The sequence below is a fragment of the Falco peregrinus genome, chromosome 2 (assembly GCF_023634155.1).
Source record: "Falco peregrinus isolate bFalPer1 chromosome 2, bFalPer1.pri, whole genome shotgun sequence".
NCBI lineage: Eukaryota > Metazoa > Chordata > Aves > Falconiformes > Falconidae > Falco > Falco peregrinus.
Window position 1 is genome coordinate 74,254,716 of NC_073722.1, and position 23,610 is coordinate 74,278,325.

At 37.1% G+C, this 23,610-nt stretch overlaps 1 protein-coding gene across 1 annotated transcript in view; it reads right to left on the reverse strand.

Moving 5' to 3' along the window:
* Positions 1-23,610, reverse strand: part of GRID2 (glutamate ionotropic receptor delta type subunit 2) — a 730,229-nt gene that overhangs the window by 580,337 nt on the left and 126,282 nt on the right. The window contains exon 2 of the mRNA XM_005232525.3: positions 2,806-2,961. Within this exon, the coding sequence (XP_005232582.2) occupies positions 2,806-2,961 (156 nt within the window). The remainder of the gene's footprint in view (positions 1-2,805; positions 2,962-23,610) is intronic.

Below are 23,610 nucleotides of genomic sequence, written 5' to 3' on the forward strand. Positions count from 1 at the left end.
TAAGCATCCAAGTGTTCTTGTTTACTTTGTTTGGGAGTTACTTCCTAATTTGGCTAATAACATGAAATAAAAGGTAGAAATTATACATATTGTCCATTATGTGAACCATTACGGAAAAAAATCTGTAAATATCTCTTCTGCACTAATGTCTTGTTTTATCAGACCTTTGCTCATGTCTCCGTAGTTTCTGAAATTCAAAACCCAATGCAAGTTTTTTAAGAACCTTCTCTATGCAGTAAAAGGGGCATATTTTAAAGAAATGTACAACAACTTCTGTTATTACTGTGGCTTTAATGCTTGAAGTTAACATTTTACTGGACATTAAAAACTCTTTCTTTAAAGGCTGTTCTGACGTTTAGACAAGATAAAAAAAGTCAAATCCATAAAAACCCACAGATATTCTGAACTAAACCAAAGCAAACTTTAAGCAGTTTATATATAATATTAATAACTTAATAACATAATACAATAAACCCCTAAATTTTGCACATTAAGCTCTACCTAATAAGAGAGGCCATGGTACCTCAGACTCATATTAGTGTTACGCTTCCAAGAAAACAGTCACACTGGCATGGAAACAGCAAGTTTGGGCATACTGAATGCCATACACATTTAAAAATATAAGATTTAGTCTCCTTCTAGTATTTCTTTTACAAATGGAATACAGATATGGCCTAAGTGTTTAGATTAAGTGTTTCTGGCATTTAGTATAGTATATTTTGGCTAAATGTTTTTCCAAAGGATAAACTATGAAATATGGGGCAACACTTAACAGAGATTGCTTTCCCTGCTACAAATGCTTGTAAGAAATCCAGTTAAAGAACAGGGGACAAGTGATATAAAGATGTGGAGGAAAGGAGAAAAGGAGGAAACTGGTGAAAAATAACTGAAATACTACGGTGCAGCTTATGCCTATATTCAGTTAAAACAAAAGAAAAAATATTAACTGTGGTAAAATAGTTCAACAAGCAAAAAATTCACAGATAAATGCACACAAAAGATGCAACCTTTATTCTTCAACCCAAATTATGACAAACAAACCACATAAAAGATAGTGACTATGAGGCTTGGCTAGCTATGCAGCTGTATTTCACCATGCATTTACAAGAAACAATTTTTACTGGCAAATGCTTTCTTGAATTCATCAATAGCATGACAGACCTTTTCCCCCCTAACATATGGAAATAAAATTTACATCCAATCTACTCCATTTACATTTAAAATATTGACGCGACCAAGATATTTTCAAAAATGACAAATGTAACTTCTGCAAAAATAAGTAATAGAATATTGAACTATGAGATCATTAACTTCTTTGGAATGTTTACTTCAGACACCCGTACTTTCTTTAAGTAAGAAATAAGTTGCTTAAAACATCATTCTGAGAAATAATTTCCAACTGATCTAACACAACGAAAAAGGAAATTAATTATTAAGTTTTGGTGTTAATGTTAATCATGGAGCATCAGCTAACATTATCCATCTGCGACAAAATGGAAGAAAACTTAAATACTAACCATGTGGAAAGTATCTAAAAAAGATTGACCTCACCCATTTTTCCCCTCTGGATTCTAAAAGTATCTGTCAGCTTCCATTTTTATGTTTGCCTTTTCAGACTGAAACAGATTTAATTGATTCTGATTGGAATACTCTCAAATCACTTCTTTTTCTGCCCCACCTTATCAAGCCCAAATTGTAACACTTCTCATTACACAGGTCTATGCATTTATAAAAACTAACAAAACAAACCAAAAAATACTAAATTCTCAAAAAAATATATTTTTTATAAATATAAAATTGTCATATAAGCATTAAAAAGCTTTTTATTAACATTGCCTTGTCAATAGTCCATTGAAGCCAAACAGGTGTTGACCTTTGAAATCACAAACATCAGAGCAACTGTTTGCACATTTGCTGTTTAAATCTCAGGTTCTACCTCAAGTGTCAATACAGAACAAATAAGAATACAGAAAGTCACGAAAATTTTGTTTTCTTGTTAAGAAAAGTTTAATACTATACCTACAATAAATGTCTTTATGTGTCTCAGACAGAAGTTAGTATGACAGAACAGCAAAGAAACAACAAATCCTTAGAAAACAGATTTGAGTCCCTATGCATAAAGACTCCATGGAGCTGTCTTGCCAGACAACTGCTCAGTCACACCAGCGATTTGCTAATCCAGCTCAGAGGGATTTCAAATATTGAGTCCTGTTATCATCCTACTGCTATCACAGCAGCCCAAAGCAACATCCTCATCTCTTGTCCAATAATTGGGGAATAACAAAGGACAGACTGAGTACAAAATCATATTGGACACAGGTGGCTTTCCAAGTCATCAGGTTATCTCTAATCCCTCCTATGAAAGAGGTAGCTTTTTCAGTGTATGTGCTGAAAAGATTTTCCACACAACAACCTATGTTTTCCAATTAAGTGCTATTAGTTGCACAAAATTAAACCAAGAAGTAGTATTAAATAGTCATAAAGTAAGGACTATCACTTTGACAATAACTTCAAAACAGCCTACAAAAGAAGTAAGATGTACACAAATTGTCTGACTTTACCATTCTTCAAGAGCCTTTATTTACAAAATAGATAAAAGCTAAGTTTATAGCTTTGAAGTCACTAGACCGACACAAACCATAGCGGCTAAATCCAAAATATTTGCAATAAATGCAATATTTGATATTCTATGTAAAAAAAAAAAACCAATAAAAATTACAAACTTATAAATCCAGGAAGCTATCAGTGTAGTACTTTGCATGTCTCTGCAGAAACAACAGCAAGAAATCTGTTTACATGTCCTACCTTCTTGAACCGCCTGAAATGGATTGTTGCCATCCACAAATGTCACTGAACATGTGATTTTCTCCGTTTGTAAGATTTCATCATTCTGGTTGAGATCAGCAACTGCCATTCGAAAAACTTCCTCATCTTTTTTGGCCGACTCATCAAAAATTGCCCCTGGAGGGAAAAAGAAAAAACAATACCAAAAATTACATTGCACCTTTCACCTGCAGTATCCCAAGCATTTATCATAAGCACTTAAGCATTTTACACGATAACATCATCCCTTTGCTCACTCCTGAAGAGCAGTTATCTCAACACAGAGCCCAGAAGCTACTTTAAAATATACAGGATTTCTGCATTTTGACATAATTTAAGGCATAAATTGAGGAGAAGCATTGATTCCAGCTAGAAATATTGGGGAAATCTAGTTAAAGCACAAAACAAATAATCTGTATAGGAACAAGGCCAAGAAATGAGTACTAATTACCTTTCCAAAAGTGCCATTTAGTACACTGAATGACTGCAACAGGCTAGGATATACATTTAACATCGTGTCTATTGACAATTTAGAAATATAAAATTCAAATGAGGGGAGGTTAAGCCTAAAATGGTATCAGCACTGGGAAAATGAGTAAGAATTGACAACCATGATCAATAGACTGTTCAGCAGCTGATATAAACTATTTCAAGTCTAATTCCTATTAGATTTGTAAAACAACCACTCCAGCTAACTGCCTGACTCTTGAAATCAGTAAATTAACTTTAAGCAGTTAATTAAAATATTTTCTGCCTTTATAAATCTGACAGAAAGTGACTGTTTTGCCTTTTTCCCCAAAACATGTAACCAGTGTGTTGCAAACAAGAAACCATTAAACTCAAGAGGTGGTAGAGTGAGGATGGCCAACCCTCACCCAGCCAATTTTTCAGCTGTATTGCAAAAGAACTCCAAGGCTAATCCAGAGGGTTTAGGGTTTGGTTTCTTTCTTTTTTTTCTTTCTTTAAACCATAGGGGTTTTAACATCACTCATTTCCTATTAATTTACATTTGCTTCTTGTATGAACCATTTATGCAGAGATGGCACAAATTACATTGTTATAGTCCTATGAAGAATGTTATATTGTTTAAAACCCTCAAATCAGAGCTTTTAGATTTTCAAGCACCTTTAAAGCTTTTCTTTCCAGGCAGTACATTAAAGAGACAGACAGGATGCTTCAAAACAAGGCTTTGAAAACTGTATTTAAAAATTATGAAATTTCTTCAGTTTTCAGGTTTGTATTTGTGAGTGTCTGCTGTCAATAAAAAACTTAACTAAGGCAGCATATGTGGTTATGCAGCCAAAGAGAACAGAAAATGCTTATCACTACTGATTTCAGTTAAATACCTGCAATTGATGCTGAAAGAACTGAAAAAGGAAATGGCTACTTTAAGAGAAATAAACCTCATATGCAATGTTTATCACCTTTTTCCCACTGACCTCCAACATTCATCTCCGTGCCAGCACCACTCATCCTATATGAGCGTCATCTCTTCCTACAATCTGACCGCTTTGACTCCAGCATTTTCCCTCCTGAAGCTGCTGCCATCTGGAACAGCTGTTCTTTACCTCTCCACCTCATTCACCTGTCATCTCTGTGCAAATCTCAGCTGAAAACATTAATTTTCTCCCTTGCCTCCCTTTCTATTTCCCTTCTTTTATTTAGCTCCATAAAGTAAAACTAAACATGGCTGAGAACACACTTGGTATGGAAGGTGCTGCAAACTGTGTCTTCTCCACAAAGACGAGTATTTGTGTACCCAGGTAACCTTTAAGGGTACAAAGATTTTGTCCAACAATATGCCTTAAAACAATTTGGTTTTAACCTCATGGACCATTCAAAGCAAACTGACAAATGCTTCACTGTGGGACACCCCTGTGCAGTGATGACATAGCTCAGCAAACATCTGAAGGAACAATTCTAAATGGCTACTAAGTCACAAGGTTAAGATTAAGGAGAGAAAAAAAAAACAACAAAAAAACCAAAAAACCAAACAAACTTGGAAAATAATGATAGTAATTAGTTGAATTCTATCCCTGTAGAGTGATTCTGTAACAAATGCCACACTGGAAGGAAGGGAACACACACAGGTTTACACATACACAGGGCAGCTGTTGACTGTGTTGCAAAACAGCATGGCAAAACAAAGACCTTCCAGCCAACACTGCAGAGTACAGCTTCTTATTCTAAAGAAGGGAAATGTCAGCTTAAGCCTGGCGTTGTCCCCAGAATAATCCAGGTCATTTATTGAGTAGAGGATTTGGCATGTGCCACCATAAAAATCCCCTTGAGCTCCACAGCCCTTCCACCAGGCAGCGGAGAATTGCTCCCAAGACAGTGCATTTGTCAGTCCAGCATTAAGTTACTCAACAGATGCTCCTTCTTGAGAATCTTTCTTATTCCTATCACACACATATATCCCCAATAAACTCCAATGCTTTTTTGCCCATTTCCCAGCCTGACACAAATCCTGCATCTGATGGCATCTAAAGGTATAAGGAAGCAGATTAGATGAAACTTCATGCAGCTGTCACAAACTACACTCTCTCACTCTAGTATAATTGCTCCAGTTTTGCTCTGACCACTGCTTATTTCATTCATGCCTCCATGTATCAGATGCAAACTTCAAAATTTCTCCTCTAACCACCGCTACATCTGGCATTTCAAACAAACTACCTCACAGAAACAAGACATTATCCACGCTCTAGCGCAGGAGTATCTCCATCAGTAAAACAAATACATATGCAGGTGAATTGCAAAGAAGTTGTAATCATAGTTCCCGCCTGAGCATCCTAGCAGAATTAGATTGTCTTCCTTCAGAAACTAAGGCCTTATTCATTAGAGTATCTAACTTAGCTACACAAAAAGCCTTTAAAGATATAATAAAGATGACACTGCTCCTTTCAGGACATGGCGGTACAAGCAGCACGTGCATTATTACACTCCAAATAGTGATAAGAGAAATTTTATTTCATAACTGATTCTCAAAGCTTAATCTCACTTGTTAAATAAATTGGAAAACATAAAAAAACCAAAACAAACCACTTTCCCCTCCCCCCCCAAAAAAACACCAAAACCCCCACACACACAAAAAAAACCACACACCCCCCCGCCAAAACAAAACCCAAAATACAAAATCCCTGAATAATTTTGAAATTGTTACTATTCTCATATATACATTTTTAGGTCCCTGTGTTTTATTTCAGCTATGTTCCATGTGTCTATATAGATCTCTACATTACACAGGTTGGGGGGGTACTGTTTTTGTTTGTTTTCTAAAAGAATAGTAATTTCTATGAAAAGATAAAATATATTGTTTGGATTGTACTAATCATGCTGGAATATTTTCCTTTTCCTGTGGTTTAAGGAATCATCCTCTTATTGACAGCACTGAATTTTCTGATGTGAAACAGGTCTATCTAAATTTTTACAGCTAGCTCAAAACGTAGCCTTTAGCTACGAATACTTTTAGTATAAGGTATGATTTTCTTGAAGTCACACTGAAGTTTTGATGCTTCTTTCAAATAGTCTTTTAACCAAGTCAAACAAACAATCCAAATAAATGGTATCACACTTTAAAATTACTTCCATAGTGTGAGCTACATACGCTTTCATTTCTTCATGTACAGCTGCAAAATGAGAACCGGAATGATCACAAATTTATTTGGAGTACGTGCCCAAAATGAACCCTTTCAACTGTAAGAAAATTTGTTAAAGAAAGTAATGAACAGCTGAGGAGAAAAAGCAATTTATTCCTACAGATAGTGTGAGACATTCACTCTCTAGAAAATGATGCAACAAAAAAAAACTATTTACAAAGCAAAAAAGTCTTCAAAATTGTAAAAAAGTAGATGCTGTTCATTTCTTTTCAACCCCCACTGCTCACCTCAGCTAAAACAGGCATCACACTAAACATGTCATTACTAACTATGCTCAAGGAGTATTCCCATGATCACATCAGGAGCCGACATGCTGACACAGCAACTACTTTGCACCGGTTTCCCCTCCTGCTTTATTAGCATGTCATTATTTTCAGCTTTATTTCAGAATCTGGATGAGGAAAGCACAAATGTAATTCTCTATTGGCTTTTTAAAAAACCCTCAGCACATCACTAGTGTCCTGTAGCTTAGCAGAGAATTCTTTGTGTTTAACTATCTCATTCACCTCGATCATGTCACCAGGAATCTGTCAATTTAAATGTACCTAGACTAAATCATACAAATGCTCAATAAACTCACCAAGTAGTAATGACATCATTAGAAACGCTTTTCAAAGATCACTTGTTCTACTGACCCATACATTTAAAAATATAATCTAAATTAGATATTATCAGCTATTTCTATTATTATCTCAACTTATTCATCAATGACCAAGATGAAGGGGTGGAGTGTATCCTCAGAAATTTTGCTGAAAACACAAAACCAGAAGGAGCAGCTGATACACCAGAAGTCTGATGCGGCCACTCAGCAAGAGCTGGACAGGCTGGAGAGCTGGGTAGAGGGTAACCTCGTGAAGTTCAGCAAAGGCAAGTGTAGGGTCCTGCACCTGGGGAGGAACAACCCCATGCACCAGTACAGGCTGGGGCTGACCTGTTGGAAAGCAGCTTTGCAGAGAAGGACCTGGGAATCCTGGTGGACAGCAACTTGCCCGTGAGCCAGCAGTGTGCCCTGGTGGCCAAGAAGGCCAGCGGCGTCCTGGGGTGCATCAGGAGGAGTGTGACCAGCAGTTCGAGGGAGGTTGTCCTCCCCCTCTACTCTGCCCTGGTGAGGCCACACCTGGAGTGCTGGGTCCAGCTCTGGGCTCCCCAGGTCAAGAGACAGGGAACTACCAGAGAGGTTCCAGCAGAGGGCTGTGGAGATGATCAGGGGACTGAAGCATCTCTGTTTTGAGGAAGGGCTGAGAGAGCCGGGCCTGTGTAGCCTGGAGAAGACTGAATGGGGATCTTATCAATGCGTACAAGTATCTTAGGACAAGTGTCAAGAGGATGGGGCCAGGCTTTTTTCAGTGGTGCCCAGTGGCAGGACAAGGGGTGACAGCACCAACTGAAACACAGGAAGTTCCTTCTGAATAGGAGGAAAAACTTCTTTACTTTGAGGGTAACAGAGCACTTGTACAGGCTGCCCAGAGAGGCTGTGGAGTCTCCTCTGGAGATATCCAAAACCCACCAGGACAGAAGACTGCAACCTGCTCCAGGAGAACCTGTGTTAGCAGTGGGGTGGTCCAGAGGTACATTCCAATCCTGAACATTTTGTGATTACGCAATTTCTATAGTAACTTGCACAGTTTAGTAGAATCAGCCCAGAAAACATAAAAATGGGAGAGAAATGCATCGTGACTGCAAGGATGAAGTATGAAGAGAATTAAAGCAACGCTCATCTTTCTATTGACTAAGAAAAGACAAAGTACACTGCTTGCAGTGTTTTCAAGTATTATGATTTTATTATCTATGAAAGTATGGCATTTCTGGACCTCAATGTCCCATATTAGTCTCAGGAAATTAGGCATTTCATTTCAAAGAGGAGGGGGAGTACATGGATTAAATGCCATTGTGAATTGAGGTCACAGCTCAATTTCAGCACATAGGCTTGATTTTTACTCTATAACATTACACACATACACCTCACCAATAGAATCAATATACAGTTTGCCCAATAATTTTCCAGTTCACAAGTCCAGTAATGTTTGGAGAGAAAAGGAAGAAAATGAGGAAATGTAAAACACAGTAACTTTCTGAGTGACTATATGATCTTCTCAGCAGATGCTGATTTGACAAAAATTCTTTGCCCCAGCCTGTTCCAGTGTCTGAACCCAATTCCACTGTATTATCTACTGCTGCTATCTCATTATTATTCTGAATAAGAAACTTTACCCTGCTGCTGGGAAAAGGGTGACCATTCTCTTAACACTCAGAACTGGAAGCTAGGGGGTTTAAGTCCTCATGGCAAACCTCATCAGAGATTTCCTTCAGGGCTATGAGCATATTGCCACAGATGTAGCTCCCCAATATGAAATCAGGTTAGGAGACATTAATTTCAGGGGGTTTAAATCATTAAGACGGGTATTTGAGATCCTGAGATACATTGTAGAATAAAAGACCATGTTATTTGTAGTCTATATGAGTGTCTGTTTGGAAAAAAACGTATAGAATCAATTCATTTTAACTATAATGGCAAATGGCTGGCTATACAACATACTATCATGTCTGACTGAATGTATACATACAGCTTTAGAAGGCCAACTATGTCATAATGGAATTATTATCAACAAGAACAAGAGGGACTTGATGTGTTTGAGAGTCTAGCTGCACTCATGTAGGAATTTAGAAGGTCACATACAGAGACCTTCCCTTGTGCACACAGCTGCCATTATCATGGAATTCAGTATGCACTACATACAGCTGGACCCTAAATCTCACTTGTGACACATTTAGAGCATCTGTTAAGTTTTCCAACTGACTGATAGGCAGTTGAATATATGTAATCACATCTTGATTTTTATCAGCAAAGGGAAAACATCAGCATGCTTTGCCTTTTTCTAAAGTTGACTAAGTTTTAGAAACCCTTTAGAAAGGGCACAGTAAGTTTGGTTTTGTCACTGCTGCACAAAGGGAGCGGAAATCTTCCATCTCCTCTGTATCAGGAGGGAGTTTCTAGCAGATGTGTCCTCAGCTACCTCACAATCACACAGCAGATGGCAGGCACAGCACAGGGCTTGGGGGTCGAGCCCCCCCCGACCCGAGGACCATGGCCAACTCATGGGGGGTCAGCGGGGGGACTCTATCTCGGGGCAGAGTCAGTCCCTTGCATCTGAAGTCACAAGCCTCAGGCATTTCGTCCCCAGAGGCTCCCTACTCTGCATCACAGGGATGTTGGCCCCAGAGTGCATCTAGGCCAAGCTGAATTTTTTGAAAACACTACTTGTTTGTTCATTTTAATTTTTTAAGACTTTTACAGCTCCCATGATGATGGTGAAAGTGACAGCAGGGTAGGATGAAGAGCACCTGTGCCAGTTCCTTCTGCAGAGAACATAATGTCCTCCTGCCCACCAAACTGTAAAGATAAGATTTCTCTTTCTACTTTATATACCTTGTATTTTCACAAGCACAGCTAAAGAAACTGAACAATACATCAGCACATATTTTTCACTATTTAACATCAGACGTAAAAGAAAGTTAAAATAATCACCTTAACAGAATATCTTTGCCAAAACTAAATCTACACATACATATGGAAGGTCCACATGTGACTTTAAGCAGCACAGGTGAGCCCAGAGAAACTTCACTGCGGTTTTGGGATTACCACTGATGCAAGACTGCTCAAGCAACAGAAGCATCAGGTTTACTGTCTCCACCCCCCACAATGGACTTTCGTAAAGGTCTGCTTCTGATATAGAAGGGTTGATGTTTTACCAGGCCACACCACATGCAATGCCATTTTCCCCAAGACCACTGAGAGTGGTTGACCATACATTACATATACCTGCATACAGGTTGCTGCTATCTCCAAAACACATTCTTTAAGCAACCACAATTGCATTCATTTTTAATCTAATGAGAAAAAAAAAATGTAGCAAGTATACAGTCCACACCTAATGAGAATACATGAAAAAAACCACCCACATTATTTTCCAGGGAAGCCATCCTACCTGAAAATCTTGCCATCTTCTTCTGCAATCTGGTGGACGTATACAAACAAATTGCACATTACAGGTATTAAGGAATTAGAGAAGCTACCCTTTTAGTTGGACAAAACAATTAAACCAAAGATTAAAGAGCTGGATTGGAGAATGAAAGTGTTTTCCTCCACGTTTCTCCATTCACACCCAATTTCAGCAAAAGTTATGTATACACAAGCCTAACTTTAGGCATATGAATCTCTCTCAAGTCACACCTTAAAATGAGACTCTGCTGAGCTTAATGCAGAGCTGCCAACTTTGTATGGCACCACTTACTCTAACCACTGCAGAAGGTACCTCTGCTCACTCTGCAAGCCACACTGTAAAAATACACAGCCCATTTCTGTTCCTTTTTTAAGTGATTAACCCTGTGTTCTCAGTGCAGCTATACGTCTGGAACATCATACAGGCAACAGAGCAATTCCTTCCCTTTACTGCTTTCAGGTTTCTAACTTTAAATATTTGAAATGAAGTGGTGAATGAGGAATTTTACAGTTCTTTTCAGTATGGCAAAGAGGCAATATCTGTTTCAAATACAATGAAAGTAAGAAAAGTGTATTTATCATCTAAACACAGAGAAATCTCTCCATTCTTCTGCTTAAGCATGATTGATTTTGTCCCAATGTCCCAGTAAAACAACCAACATAGCTCTGCTTGTTTCTGACATCTAATATTTGTTTTAAATAACTTGACTACAGAAGGGTATTACACTTTATATATTTATTATTTTTTTTTTATTATCCCCCCCCTCCCCGAGTAAACTACCCAGTTTTGGAAGTAGTTAGAGGGCTTAACAGGTTGTCAAACAAAATAAAGGCTCAGCTTTTTATAAGGTCTTCTGAACAGACGTACATACAGTGAAAGTCAATGCTTCAGTAGGAAGCATCCTCATAAACTCATGAACATAATCAAAGGCATCTTAAAAGGCAATTCTAGAAAATCTCCTAGTAAATAATAAAATCCCTTCTCAGTTGCTCTCTATTCACGTTAACTTAAGTGATATTTCAGTAGAAGTGTAAAAACTACTTTATCAAAGGAATAACAATTGACATATGTCTTGCTTTTTTTATAGCCAACTGATTGCTCAGATTGCAGAACCACAAAGATTTTGTTCCTGCAAATTGAAAAATACTGCATAAATACCTGTTGCAGCATTGGAGACTGCTATCTACTTCTGTAGATGCAGCAGGGCACAATGTTACCATCATATAAACAATACATTTTATACGCAATGTACCTTTCACAGGGTAAAAATTAAGATATATTTTGTCAACAGTTCCACTATAAACTTGATGTGGTGATTAACTACAGAGATAATATCTTCACATTCATTATGCAACAAATGAGCTGATAATAATGAGAAGCTTTTCATGTTTTCTATCATATCCATAACTATCAAGTTGGGGTCTAGCTGTGAAAAGCATCTGGTTTGGTAGATATTATTGCCATGTTATTAATATCCCATACAGAAAGCTAGTGTGATGATCATAAATTTGCTGAATAGTATCTGCATTCTTGAACAAAATATTAAAAAGAAAACTTATTATCTACATTCAGAGCTTGCTATATGCTGTTTTAGAACCAGAGCGAACACTGATTCAGTATACTATTTCGTCATTTTTATTAGCCCATATTTGTGAATGCAAGAATACCTCACAAAGCTATGTCAACAAGGATGACTGCATCCTAAAAAAAACCTTTTGTTAAGCATTTGTCATGGCTTACTGTCTTCCTGTCATACTTGTTGCTCTACCTTAACATGCAATTCTACTTCGTAATTTTTTTTAAGTTAAACTAATGCTTTAATTAATCAAATGATACAGACTGGTAGGTAGAGATGGAAGGAAGACTGCTGCCAAGCCATTTCTTTATGACATGGAGCAGCTGCAGCACCTGACTCCACTAGCAGCTGAACTTTTTAGAGACCAAGATTACCAATATGCTAAAGTCCCACAAAACTATGCCTACATACACACACAGAGAGATGTAAAAGCGCAAGGATTCCAGTGTGAGATTTTCTGAAACACAGTTTTTTGCATTTTCTTTCCTATTTCACTCTAAAATTTACACAACCCTTTGCTGCACGTAGTTTAATCATTTCATGCAGTACAGCAGCCTGGCTTATAACACTGAAATACAAGTGTTGACACTAAAGATTGCCATTGGGAGGGTATTACAGGAACAGGTTATTTCTGGAGTACTACACTGTATATAGATTTAGCCTCCTATTCATTGTAAAATAAGACAGAGAGGCGCTGAGTCAGCATATCATAAAGTCACAGAATGGTTTGGGTAGTAAGGGACTTTTAAAGATCTTGTTCACACCCCCTGTATCATAGCAGGGACAGCTTCCACTAGATCCAGTTGCTCAAAACCCCATTCCAACCTGACCTTGAACACTTCCAGTGATGGGTCATACATACTTTCACTGGGTGTCACAGAGAAGTACAGACAGACACCTGTTAAATATATTGCTTTTAAAAATCTATCTGATACCACGTGTAGTGTTATGAATGCCATGGTCGAGAATTAAATAACAACAGGGAGGAAAGCAGCAGTGAAAAACTAGTTTATGTGCCTGACTAAAAGGCAAAGGCTGACTCTGAAATTAATCCTTGTCTTAAACAGCTTTTCTTTTCTCTAGAGTGGGTTTTTATTCTGCTGGAGGAGAGGCATTCAACAAACCTACACACAAACACAGTCTTTGAATGGTAATGGAAGAAACCAGACAAATTAGTCTCATAGCCATCTAGCCCGTTTTCTTGCCAAGGCAGGACTGCCCTGTAGAATGCAATTTACATTCCAGTTGAAAATTAACATGTAACCTCTTTCACTGTTATGTCACGAAGAGGGTAACAAATCTGGAAGCAATCAGTTTCCGACTTCAACACAAAAAATAGTTATAAAAATATAAAAATCCCCTAAGAAATAGCCACTTTCCAAAAAGAGTACTAATGGCCCTGTCTCTACTACCGTTTCTTATTTACTTCTCAACACTTTTGCTGAAGTAGTGTTACTGCCCTTAATTGTAAACTTTCTATCCTATCATTTTGGTAAAAGGACAATGCATGGTGCTCTAAAATTTGCTTTACAGATATTCAGGGCTATGGGCTCAAAGTGACTTCATGATGATGGATACTGAATACTTAAATTCCTTGCCACTTTTTATAGAAGATAATGCCGTATTATCTTTGTAGTTCTTACACATGTTAGAAACAATAATTTCTAATTTGACAACTCATAATTTACACAAGTGTATAAAAAAATAGACTCTCAGAATATAACTCCCAGTAAGCTGTGTTAAACTTTTTATTTCAAAAATTTCACCCAATACATTCTGGTAATGATGCTTCTATTTCAGAAAGGGCAAAGGAACAACTGGAATATAAGGAAAGTTTAATGTCATTCTACATGAGACACACCAAATATGACCAAAAAGGCCTGCTTTAAATTCCTTCAGTTCTCTGATGCAATTTGACTTCATGCTTTGTTTTTAATAGCCCTTAAGTTCTTCAGCAATATAAAGCTCTGAAAATTGCAACACTGTCATATGAAATGACTGTGAATTTGCATTTCCCAAAGCCTCACTGCAGGTCAATTAAATGTAGTCAAGTTGTGCTAGTAGTTCACAGCATGCAATATATGTCTGTAAAAAAAACATTATTTTTTTTTTAAATCAAGCCATAATTTCTGATTTTTAAGACAGAAACTATGTGAGGACTGAAGAACTATTTCTTCCATTGGTTTCTATTACCTTTGTGCTTTTAGAAGGCAAAATTTAAAAGTAAGAGTGAGACAGCAGCTGAGCTATTTCCATAATTTGTGCATGTTTCAAACAAGTCTTTGAATCCAAATATTCCCTTCCTCTTTCCCACATTTGTAGAAGACTTCCTAAGATAGTGCTATGTAGTAGGTTAATTACAAACGTGGGGCTGAGAACCTATTTCTCTACCATTTAAAGAAGTAACCACAGGAGAAAAATGAAGCATAATGTCAGCCTCCAGCTTCAGGTCCACAGTTGCTATAATCTCAAATCACCCCAAGTTCACAAATATTTTTTAGAAACTAACCTGGCCTTTGACTGTTTTAATGAAACCTAGAATCATACATTTGGTTTATTTCCTGTCAAGGACCACTTACAAAAAAGCCCTATGCAAGTGAATAATTATATTCCCATTTTAGAGATTAAGGAATATTAAGCAGATGTGCAGTGACTTCTCAGACACTAATTAGTTGCCTGCCAAAATTAGAAGAATCTAATAAAAACCTGATTACTCAAAGTACCTGTCTTTATCACTTAACACATATAATCTTGGAACAATGATATTAAAATAATAGTAAGTATGTTATTATTATAGATCCTAGTTTTCCTGCAAATTTAATAGGAAACCAGGCTTGGGTTTTTTTGTTTGGAGAGCTTTAAGGCGGGAGGTTGTGGGTTTTGGTTTGTTTTCTTGGTTGCTTGATTGTCATGGTTCTTTTTTTAAGTGAAGTGGCTGCAAACTGAAGGTGACAAAAATCTTGTGTGTGATGTCTTGAAGATCATTTTAAATTGAATAGACTTGATATTGAGTAACTTAGGTAAATATTTTTTTTAATTTTAACACCTTATTGAAATCAGAAAGAAAAATGCAAGCTTGAAAGTAGCTAAAGAAATTAAGAGTTAATGTTACACTGGAAAACCAAGACAAATATTGTGTCATTAACCATATTCAAATTTAAACATGCAATGTAGAGACTGGAAAATGAATTTTAAAAATTCCAGAAGTTATACTTGTGGAGGGATAAAAACTCTTTATATTATTTCAGGATCTCTACTGATCAAGTTTGTGAGGAGCCAACCAAAGTGAGAAAGAAGCACTTTGCAGCAGCCAGTTGTAGCCAGCAGATCATTTTGAGAAAATGTTCTTATTAACGTACAAAAGCGAAAAAAAGAACAAGCAAAACCCCCACTATCATGAAATATAGATTATATTTTTTTTTTTAACAAAATACTAATAGAAACTAAAATAGTTCCTGTTACCAACATCCTGGGAACAGATCGAGGTTTTGTTTCCTTTGAGTCAGCAGCACAGTAACTATAAACAATATGCATTTTATTTTCTGTCATTCGATAAGTACCCAAGTGATGAATGAACAGGAAAACCCATGTGAGAAGTGTAACTTTCATAGTATCCTTCTTGTAGTCACTACTAGCAACTGTCCCAGTTCACTAGCTTAAGAAAAGACATTGCTTATAAACTACCAATGCAACTTTGACAAAACAGCCCTAGTAATCATGTATATAATAAATATGAATGCTATAGAAAATCAGGAAATTATTTTACGAAGCAGAAGGATACATGTTTCATTCAACTCTAGAATCCAAATTCTGGCCTCCTTTGTACTTAAATACTTCAGTGGATACACTTAGCTCCACTTTCCAGTTACTTCTGCCTTAATCAAATCCTTTTATGGTTTGGGAAAAGGTGAGCAAACAGCTGTCACTGATTTTGCCTGCAGGCCTGTCACATGACTAGACATAAAGCTTTAAAATTTGTCTACAGGTTTTGAATCTTATTATTACTGCATCATTTTAATTAATTATTACTGTATTATTACCAGTTAATGCAGAATACCTTGAGTATATTGTGGCACATTTTATTTGGGAGAATGTTGAATGAATTTCTACCTAATATGAATGCTTCTTGCACCCGTTACTCCTAGTACTTGATTTCCTTTTCAGAGGTTAGTAAAAATCCTGCAAATTTAAGCACCGCAAGAGGGATTCCCTAGAAGAGTGTTGCAAACACAACTGATTCCTTAGATTTGGGGGTTTTTTAATATATTTCTCTTGTTGGCTTGTTTCCAAGCAAAAAGAGGATATCTAAATATTCCATATTTCATAGTAACAGAAAAGGCATTTCTAAGAATTAGATTGCAGCTGCAAGCATGGCTTCAAATTCCTCATTTTTAAAGGCGGGTACTCCTTTAGTGAAGTCATGATCTTCCATGCTAGATCATCAGTGTACAATCATCTCCTGTCTGTAACTAAGTTAAATTTATTGTAAAATAAAATTTCTGAAGACTATGAAAACTATACTGCCCAGGATTAGAGCTATGTACACACTGCATAACAACAGAGTACGTATACTAAACTGGCCCTTAATGAACAGGAATATTTAGTGACAAAATGGTACTACAAGTGCGTATTCACATCCAGATCTCTTCCATATCCTGCATTGCAGATACAATGTAATGTGAGTTTACAGTCAGATATGCAGCTCTAAAATCAAATTGTAGGTTGTAATCCAAGGTGTCATGAGCAAAATTCCACTTACTTCCTCTTGATAAAAGAGAAATAATAAGAACTCAGGACCAGCTAATGCTCTACAGAAAAAAAAAAAAAATAAAAAAATTACTCATTGGATTGACAGGGCAAGCAAAAAGTATTAAAGTATTTCACTGATTCTTGGATTACAGAGGATTTTCTTTCAGTATTACCCTTCCAGCCTCTAGTCATCCCAGTAAAACATCTGATGATTCCTTTTACAGACTGAAGAAAAATAAGCCTCACAAAGCATCTTACACACCATTCAAATATAAGCATTTCTGTTTTTCAGTGGGTTTCTGTGTGATCCCCACTCCCCCACCCACCCCCCACCCATATATTCTTCCTCTTTGGTCTTAGAAACAGAATTCTAAAACAAGACTCCCTGAAGCATAAGGTACAATTTACACCAGGCACTGAAGAAGGCACAAGAATGCAGAACCCTGCCAGTTGTGCCATTACTATACAGAACCTTCCTACATTTCTCTTCCCATCCTCCTTCACTTTCATTGGGCTTTGCTTCAATTAACTTTCAATTACTTTCTGGACAGTAGAACATCTTCACCGGTGCTATAAATATGTGTGCTACAGAATACCAAGATGCTGTGCTGGTGGCCAGGACATTTTCATGGGACATAGGAGTTTAAACTCCTAAAACAGAATAAAACGGAGCAGAGCTCTTGAGATCTTTTTACAAGTTCTTCAGTAATGTCATAGAATACAAAAGAAAATCGCAGGATCCTCCACATTCCACTATGCTTCATAAGCAAGGCAGTTCATGCATCTGACTCCTATCGAAAATTCAAGGATGTAAATCCCAAAGGACTTTCATACTATGGCTCTCTGTTTCTTACAATTCAGGAAAGAGCAAGGTTTGAAAACACAGCTTTATGATCAGCTTTGCTTATAGAAACCAATATGTATTCTGGCTGAAGTTTCAGCTTCTCGCTTTGGTCATCTCGGAACATAATCACAAAACACACATGCAGACCATGTGTGTTTCTGACCCAAGCCCCAGTAGCTGATAAAAGCTTGATGCCTGAGTAACTTTTTACCATTGAATATGTAACACTGGCTATTCCACCTCTTATAAACTGGCTTTGGAACAATTACATATCCTCAGAAGCTTTTAGTCTCCATTTCTGCTTATTTCTCTATGTCTGAAGGCATATGCCCAGAAAACTGGGAAAAGAACCTGTTAACTCAGGCTTGAATATGAACGACTTAGCATATTTCGCTTCTCTAATTACTTTAAAAAAATCCCTTGATACTTCTTTATATAAGGTGGTAGGGAAGTTCCCTTTCTTATCTACGCAGCATATCTAAATAAACACATCATGCTAAAAGGTCACATTGTATTTACAGTCTGCAATAAGCCACCATGCAATATGAAATTCATGGAAACTTTGATTAAAAAATGAAAATGCATATACAAGCTCAAGGAAGAGGAACACTCGGCAGAATTATCTGTGCATACTCATGCATACACACTCTCTAAAGGAAAGTGAAGGAGGAAAAGAACATGTTTCCCCAAAGAGAAATGGCATGATGCATTTTCAAAATGAAGGCAGAGCTTACTAAAAGTGTAACAAAAATTGTTCAGGTAGAAGTCATGTGGGGTTTGTAGGCTCTATCCTAGAACATGAAAGAATGACAAAGCTAACGAAGACTATTTCATTACAGTTCTTCTGCGTTAGCATATATAGGCTATTATATGAGTCCATGTCACAAGCTTCATTATAACCCTAAAGAATAAGGACCCACAATTCAAAAAAGTGGCAAATCTGGAAAAGAAAAAAAATACAACCACCATCACCAAAACCCAACATTGTGGGGCCAGTTCTGCTTCTTTAAGTGACCACTCACGCTACTGAGTCATTATAAAACCTTTTAATTTCCACCTAAACTTTCATAAATAAAATCTTCCAACCGCCTCTTCCTACGACTGTAGAAGAGCCTGTTTACCATACTACAATTATAGATTTACAGATTACCTGACTTTCTTGCACTTGTTCTTTTTATATTTGGTTACTTTCTCAAAAATATGCAGAAGAATTAGACAGAATTTCAGGAACAAAAATAATACCTGAACTCACATTAAAAGATGGGAAAATTTATGCACAATAAGATGATCAAACAACAATTAAGAGTGATTGAGCAGCCATAATCACTCATTAAATGTAAGAGGGAAAACATTTTCTAATAAACTCCTATAATGAAGTTATTTTTTCTAAGAAGCCAGCAGTAAACAGCTATCCACGCACCTTTCATCAACAATATCTTTATTTTGTAGCCTGTATTTCCAAAAACATTTGAAAAATCAATAGCAATCTGCAGCTCTACTGTCATTTAAGTAATAAACCTTCTTTTGAAAATATCTTCCAGTATCTCCTGGGCTGCTTTTTGCAGCCTTTTTACTATCAAATACTATATGCAGCTTTTTGCAACAGTATCAAAATCCTGGCGTCATCTTCTGAAAATAAAGGGGAGTAGAACCATGTTTCAAGAAGTGTGTGGTGTCTGTGATGCAAAGCATGCAAGTACCAGGTTACCCTCAGATACTGGAAATAGTATATGTGGTTTTAAATAAATAGTTATTACCATTTCAATAAAAAAAGAACCTGTAAAAGAGTTTTTTTAAGCAGCAAGCAGGAAAGTAATCATGATAATCATTGCAGAGAGGCTAACCTGCCTTTCACCTGTTACGTTGTTCAGGTACTGAAACAGTCTTGATAGGAATGTAATTAACTGCTTCTTTGAGAAACTAGAACTAATTTTCGGAAAGGTTATTTGTGACACATTTCCTGAGAAACCTGAAAAACTCTGGGTTTCAGGAAAAGCCTGACACTTGACCTACATTCTGCAATAAATCAATGCACACAGGACTGCTTGGTATCTCCACACAAGTCGAGCATGTATCGTCCGTCATCTTTAAAACAAAACCATTCAAACCCAGATTCTCACCAAGCATGGAGACTCAGTGTTGGTAGGGCATGGTAATTAAATAGACAGAATTTTTGCAGCCTTGGAAAACCAATGCTAAGAGCTTAGCTCTTTACTCCAGGGAGCAAAAAATCACCAGTAGATAGAGACTAAAACCCTCTGTCAGGAATTCTCATATGTCCACCAGTTTAAGTTACACTATAAAAGAATTGAATATATTTGAATATATATTCAATACATATCCAATTTATTTTTCCCCCTTTTTCAATTGCAAATCCTATAAACAGGAGTCAGTGTGAAAAGAGCAGTTACAGAAGCTGCAAATGAGATAAAAAAAAAAAAAAGAAGAGGCAGAAATGGCAAGCAAATTACCAAAAAAGAATTTCTAACTTTGCATTACTTCCCGTAGATTTACAGTGGGGTTAGAGATATTATCCAGGCAACCTGACCTGGCTGCAGCCATTTTGCAAAAGAATGGCATTGCGCAAGTGAAGTCCTGTGCTGAAGTGCTGCAAACGTAGAGTAGTAATCGGAGGTTCACTTTTTACTGTCATTTCAAGCATCTCTCTTGCCAAATTAAAGGGCTTGGCAGGTGATTAAAAAGTGACCTGAGGTTGTACTTTAAAGGAAAATATGGCATAGGCTGCATGTCATCTGCAAGGTAAACACATTCTTGAAGAGCAGCTGATCGTAAAGTCACCCTAGGACTCAATGTAGTTGAGGTAATCTGAACCAGAAAAACAGCATTTACAGGGTGCAGACAGTTTTTCCTACACATTTCAGCAGGCTCAAATACCATGCTAAGAGAAAAGCTTACCCAGTCAACATTCACTACACTGATTTATGTAGTAGGCCTCTCTCATGCACGCATATTATCCTTCAGCGTTATTACTATTAAGCTACCAGATCTTTCAAAGCTGTTTGCTAATCAAAAACCCACCAGGACTATCCATTTGCAACTGAAGAACATAGTGTCAAGGAAATTTCTATATATATTGTGTGAGGAAGAGACACTTCCTGTAGCTTTGCTGCCTTTGAGGGGCAGACATGCCAAGTGCTGACAGGAGGATGAATAGAGCCAGTCATGCTAAACATGCATCCTATTGTTTTAGGCTGTGGTGTTGGTCAGATCCACTGTCAACACATTTTCTGTTTCTCCCTCTGCCTCCCCCCCCCCCCCCCCCTTTTGTTGTTGTTGTTGTTGGCAACTTATATTCATCCTGTTGGATTCAAGAATAATATGCTGTGAACTATGCTGTATCTGCTGGAGCCACTCTTTTAAAGAAACACATACACATTTAATATTCTGGGTTTGGATTTTTTTCCCCCAAAAGGAATCTACAGATAACCCCTTGGGAAGTAAGAAATGTTTTCCTCCTTTTGAAATTAAACCAATCTTGTGGAAATTCACCGCATTCCCTCCTCACAACAAGGACAACAGGGTTTCAAAAGAAGGCATTGCCTGGGGGGGCACACCCCTCCACTGCACGCATGTGTGCTGCCACACACACATGTACGTGTATACATGTAGGTTTGCACCTCTTTATTATTGCTTTACAAAAATTATGTTCTGAAGGGAGCAGTCTCCCAAAATTTAATCATGCTTTTTTTAAAAGACGGGTAGCCTGACCAATGATTTGGCCAATAACCCAGCCTGAGCAAGTTCTTTTGGGCAGAAGGAGCTCATGTTGAGTTAGAAACCTCAACGTGGGACATGCAAGTTGGGATTCAAATGCGGACAAAGTCTATGCACTACAGGCGTTTAAGACAATGCCTATTCTACCACTTTTTGTGAAAAAATTGCAGCTTTTCTACAGTTTTTTCACATCCATCTAAATAATTCCTTAAGCCAAAATAAAATGTTAAAAAATGAAATTAAACCAAATAAACTCTCATGAAAGCTGTTTTATTGTGTAAAGATACTTGTGAATGATGAGGTAAAAGCAAAAAAAAAAAAGTGTTATCCTCCAGATAAATATTTTACTTGCAGTGTCACAAATAGATGCATTTCCTGAAGGAACATTGTCCAGGACTTCAGTAAGGTCTAAAGATTATTCAGAAGTTTTTTTCTGCTGGTAAATGAACATAGGGGTGAATGATGCCTCAAAAGAGCAGGAGGCCTAACATAGTTTCAAGCTTAAAACTTCTGGAGCAAGGACAGTGACTTGCAAGACCTTAAAAGTCAATGACAATCCAGAAGGCAACTTTGGTTTTGTTTCATTTTCAAACCAGATTAAACCGGCAACTAGCCTTGAGCTTAAAGAACAATAAAATGTACACACACTGCAAACTGATTCCTTTCAGGTTTCCCCTTAGGGAAAGCAACACATCTGTCAGCTTAGGGAATGCCCTCTCTTGTCTTCCTTGTGGCCAAGTAAAGGAACTGCCTAAAGAGATGCTTATACCACAACCACTATGAATTAAAGCAAAAGATGGTAAAAAGATAAGTTGCCATGGCTATGGCCTACACACATCTGAAGAAAGAATGAAATTACAACCTACAGGGAGAGGCTGTCAAAGCGATGGATGGCAGAAAGTCACCCTGCTAGACAAAATAGGAAAGACTGTGATATCTGTTCTTTATCAATCACTCAAACTGCATCAAATTACTCTTTTTTTAACCCTCAAGCTTCAGGAAGGAGAAGACAGGCTTCTAAGGACCTCTATGTTATTGCAATGACAGGGAATCAAAGAAGAAATAAACCTTATGGAGGATGGGATCAAAAGAAACAGAGGCCTGTCAATCTGTTGCAGGGCACCTCAAAAAAAGGAGAATATTTTCTAAGCCACAAGATATCAAAACCTGTCATCCAGAAACTACCCCTGATCAGCAGGTCATGCATTGAGAGATTTTAAAACTATTCTACTGCTTCACAAAACTATTCTACTGCTTCACAAACTTAAGCTGCTTCTGGTGACACCACCGAAGTACGAAAGATTTTCTAGATTACTGAGTAGACACATCTTACTTCAAACTCTACAAATTTATGAAGAAAAAAAGGAAAAAAGAAATGGCTTGCCAAGTTTGAGTTCTTTGACAAATATTTTGAGTAGTATTAAAAGACTGGAGAGTGCATTCTGAACTGTAAAATAATTATTTATTATTTTAAAAAACAACAACGAACGAACAAACAAAATCTCCATGTTTTTTTAAATGGATTATTGAGCAAAAGATACTGACATTTCTGGGATGTACCATATGCAGACTTTGGAAACAAAGGAACAAATTCCCCTTGGCAATTTTTCGCACCCACATGCTTCAACTTTACCTTGCTAACTAGGTAATGGGATTGATTAGCCCATTATACTGTTCTCATCCTGTGTTATGTGACCTCAGCCTACAGCACATTCAAGCATGGGTACTCTTAGCAAGTCTCATTAATTTCTTCTTTAGTTTTGTTTTTCAGTGTTCTGTTCACTAATGCCTGGATCCTTTTTTAAACCCTCTTCTCAACTCCTCTCTTTCCCTTTCAGCTTTAGCTCCAGTTTGTTTCTCTGCTCCATTTACCATACTATTTCCAATCTATTCCTGTCATCACCCACTAAGCCTCTGCGTTCTCTTGCAGTCTCTCTCAGGAATGTATTTTTCTATCATACCTATAAATCCTAGTCTGCCTTTAGAATATAAATACGATGCTTAAAAATTAAATAGGAAAAGATAACAAAATAAGTCTAATCACTTCTGTACATTTTTATTTTCCATTCCAAACTTTTATTCTCAGTTACACTTTTAGAATGACTTTGTAAAAAAAAGCTATTTAAAAGAAATTGTGACTTCAGTTCTCTGGTTTCCAGTTGTATTATTACTTTAGAAATGCCTATCTATTTATTTTCCACAATAAACCCTAATTGCTGCACT